This window comes from Triticum urartu, chromosome 7 (genome assembly GCF_003073215.2).
Source record: "Triticum urartu cultivar G1812 chromosome 7, Tu2.1, whole genome shotgun sequence".
Taxonomy (NCBI): Eukaryota; Viridiplantae; Streptophyta; class Magnoliopsida; order Poales; family Poaceae; genus Triticum; species Triticum urartu.
In genome coordinates, this window is record NC_053028.1 from 156,715,719 (window position 1) to 156,719,406 (window position 3,688).

General features: G+C 37.6%; 1 protein-coding gene and 1 long non-coding RNA gene across 2 annotated transcripts; both read right to left on the bottom strand.

Annotated features, from left to right (window-relative positions):
- Nucleotides 1-1,430: 1,430 nt before the first annotated feature.
- On the bottom strand, nucleotides 1,431-2,161 carry LOC125518595. Its single transcript, XM_048683422.1, has 3 exons — nucleotides 2,071-2,161; nucleotides 1,911-2,000; nucleotides 1,431-1,683 (listed from the first exon to the last, which is right to left on the bottom strand). Exons 1-3 carry the CDS (start codon nucleotides 2,159-2,161, stop codon nucleotides 1,523-1,525), a joined length of 342 nt encoding a protein of 113 aa, XP_048539379.1. The 3' UTR covers nucleotides 1,431-1,522.
- Nucleotides 2,162-2,790: 629 nt separating this feature from the next.
- LOC125523081 lies at nucleotides 2,791-3,423 on the bottom strand. The gene is made up of 2 exons (XR_007290098.1): nucleotides 3,084-3,423; nucleotides 2,791-2,985 (listed from the first exon to the last, which is right to left on the bottom strand). It is a non-coding gene; the product is annotated as an uncharacterized LOC125523081 (long non-coding RNA).
- Nucleotides 3,424-3,688: the final 265 nt, after the last annotated feature.

The window sequence follows — 3,688 nt, forward strand, 5'->3', positions numbered from 1 at the left end:
TTATTTTGAGTAAAGAATTGTATTCGATTTTTATACGGAAAAATCAAACATGGAAATATAGAGGTGAACCTCTCTCGCAAGAATTTTTGAACTTCCCTGGACAGAGCACTTGAACTTCTTTCAACAAACCTTTTTAAGCTTTATTTTTTCTATACTTTTATTCTCACCTGAAATGCATTCCTTGCAGTAATTGAACTTCTCGTTGTTTTCACTATGAACTTCTGTCACATTTTTTGTGTATGTCGAATTACATGCAATTGAAGGTCGAACGTCATTTTTTCCATTTTAAAACATGTAATTGAAGGTCGAACATCCCGCAATATAAATTCTGACATGCACGGTGGTGCACGTAAACTTATTGCAACAAATCTGAGTTTTTTATATACTTTACAAACTTCTCTGTTATTTTGAATTGAACTTCTTAGTCTTATTCTTAGAAAAAAAATATGTTTTCAAATAAGCATCAAACATTTTTTTTCAAAATTGAACCTCATACTTTTATTTTTCCTAGAAATGGAAAGAATTTGAGTTTTCCGTAAACATCAAACTATTCCTTTTATTTTAATTTGAACTTCTTTAATTTTATTCTTTAGTAACGAGAACCTGTTTTTATAAATATTGAACTTCTTTTTTTATAATTTGGATTTCTTGGTTTATTTGAAATACTTTCTTTTTCCATTTTTTGAAACCGTAAAACAATGTTCTTTTTATAAAAATAAGCATCAAACTCATGTTGTATGTTAATTTGAATTTCTTGCTTTTATTTAGATAATTTTTTTTCTGATTTTCTTATGAACATTGACCTGCTATGTATCTTAAATTTAAACTTCTTGGTTTAGTTTCAGAGACGGAAAAATTTGTCTACTGTTTTAACTTACAGGCTTTTGGGGTTTTGTAAACTTCTAGAGTTTTTTTAGCAAAATCTTTTTTTAATTAAATGCCTTTTGGCTTATTTTTTAACGCCAATGTTTCTTCTCTGTTTTTTCCAACCTTCTATCACTTTGTATAAGTGAACTTCTTCAGAACATAATGTTTGAATTTCCTTGAGGTTTTCTCATCAACTATATGCACTCATTTTTGTGATATTAAAAATAGCTGGCACGCTAGGGAGGGTCGAATTTTGCTGACCATGAAGTAGATGAACCTTGTCCAACGTAATAGTTGGACTTCAGTTAACTCCGTATTTCCTCTCCAACAACATTACATGGGCACAATTAAAGTCACAACTTAATAAATGGCCAACAACATTACATGGGCACAATTAAAGTCACAACTTAATAAATGGATTCAGCTGGCATTCAAATGAGATAGAAGAATTAGTGTTGGGATGCTGTCTGAAACAAGATGCAGTAAAGTCGCACGAATTACTCAGTACGTGCATCAGTGAGTTGATTAAAACAAGAATAGAGAGAGCTCTATGCAGGTCACACTAGAATAAAGCAAAGAATATATTAAGATAGAGATCCATCAGCCACAACCAAATGCATTCACGAGAAACAAATAACTACAGGGAATAGCACCATCACATTAGAACTTCTTCATGTTCGTTCATGAGATGGAATTTTTCCTCACTCAAACTTTCTGTATAGTGAGGAGGCGGTGGCATTGTAGCATGCAAGGCAGTAGAGGAGAGGAACACCAGGAGCGCCGCGCTGTTGTCGTTGATGCTGCAGCGGCTAGCAGCTGTGAGATGATGATGTTGGTTATGCTGTGAAGCTACCAAGTACAACTGCCTCCGTTCATAAATTTAAGATGTTTTAGATATTTCAATATGGACTACATACGAACTGAAATGAGTGAACATACACACTAAAACATGACTGTATGCATCCGGTTCAGACAAAGGTTAGAACATCTTATATTTTGTAAACGGGGAGTAACACACAACACAAAATGATACGGGGCTGCACCTGCGACATGCCTAGAGAACCCAGGGTCCGCGAACTTCTCCACCCTTACAAAATCATCGTATAAAGAGTGGTAAACAGGATATCTTGGCCCTGTCAATGTCCAAGGAGCACCATTAGAGATACGAGAAACTAAGAATAAACAATACGAATGCGCCCCTACCTTCTCCAAATATCAAGTTGGTGGATGGAATGCCAACATGTTGACGAATGCTGCATAGTCTGATCCTCCATTCTGTTCGTCGAATCTTCATTGCAGGATCATCAGAGAAATGTTCGTGTACCTACAGTAATTCCTACACAAATTTATAACAAAACATTAAAAAATAACACAGCGCAGATATAAAGACAAAGAATAAAAAGATATACATAAGAAATCACATAAAAATGCCTCGTGTATTAACAATCCACAATCCTCACACCAAAATCACAAAATATAAAAAAAAAAACATGCAGGATATCAGAGACAATATATGTTAACTACAGTAAATAGCTAGGAACATTTTCAGAGTTGGAGCTGAAATTTAGAAATGAAGATTCAGACATGAAACCCCGAAGCTGCAGGTTTCATTTTACGCACAAAGGAACCCAGAGTTTGACAGCAACTAGTACTATATATTGCAAGTGACAACGGTGGGCTAACTGTATAAGGAAGTCATTTTACAACTCACGTTGGGAGAAGCATTGGATTTGACCCATGAATCATAAGCCGTCTGAGATGAATTGTCGGGTCTTGAACCTTCATGATTGAAAAAACAGAATGTTTTGACTTTTTGACCATCTTGTTATTAATAAGAAAACATAAGCATGATATTGTCAGAGACAAGTGGTTCAAAGTTGACACCCACTGTAGAGTGTTGACCACTCAACAGCTACTCTTTTGTATGACCAAAACCAAATAACTGACTATCAGTTAGTACTCTTTCCATTTTAATTGATTCCATTAGTAGTTCATCAAGTTGGGGAGTTGTAGATGGGAGTAAAACTGGACCGACTCTGAAACATCAATATTCAGATATGCAACACCCCTCGAGGAAAGCATCTCCCTGTTTTCTTCAACCCATTCAGTTGATCCTGTCTGCATAAACGTAAATTGTGATCACCATTGCAGCTGCTTTTAAGTTGCCTACATATGTATAACAAACGAATGTGGTGCTGGAAGAGAGATCCACTTACCAATCCGTACTCTTCTGCATCCCAGCTACAGAAAATGATGGTCCTTCGAGGCCTCCATCCTTGCTTTTGCAGCACAAAAAACCTTTGTGCTAACTAGATGGATAGGGAGTGAAGTTAACAACGTTTTTAGAAGCAGAGATGGTCATATTGTTCAAGACTTTCTGCTGATAAGTCTACTCCGTTATTCAGAAGGAGCGGTCAGGATTATTGTATTATGCCACGTTGCAGAGTTCAGAGCAAAGAACAGCCTTACCTGGATTGCTGAGAACATATATATGTTATAACACAAGAATCACCTCGATCATAGCTGTTGTTTCGCTGTTGGGGTCGGCGGCTCCGAACTTCTTTGTGCCTGTCTTGCGGTGCACACACGTGTGAAGAAAGTGTGTTCTTCTTTTAGTTGGCTTCTCCTCACACCACATGTGGCTGTCATGTGACGCAAGCACCAAGGACGAAGAAGTTCTAGGCAGAAGAGGAAGACGTCCATGGTGCGCCAGCGAGGCAGGATATGTCGGGGGATGGGGCGTGGGCCCTTTGGGCGGTGTGCTTGGGGATTGGCGGTAGATGTCGGCGCTCGTGTGCCAGGGGGACGGGGTGCTGATGGT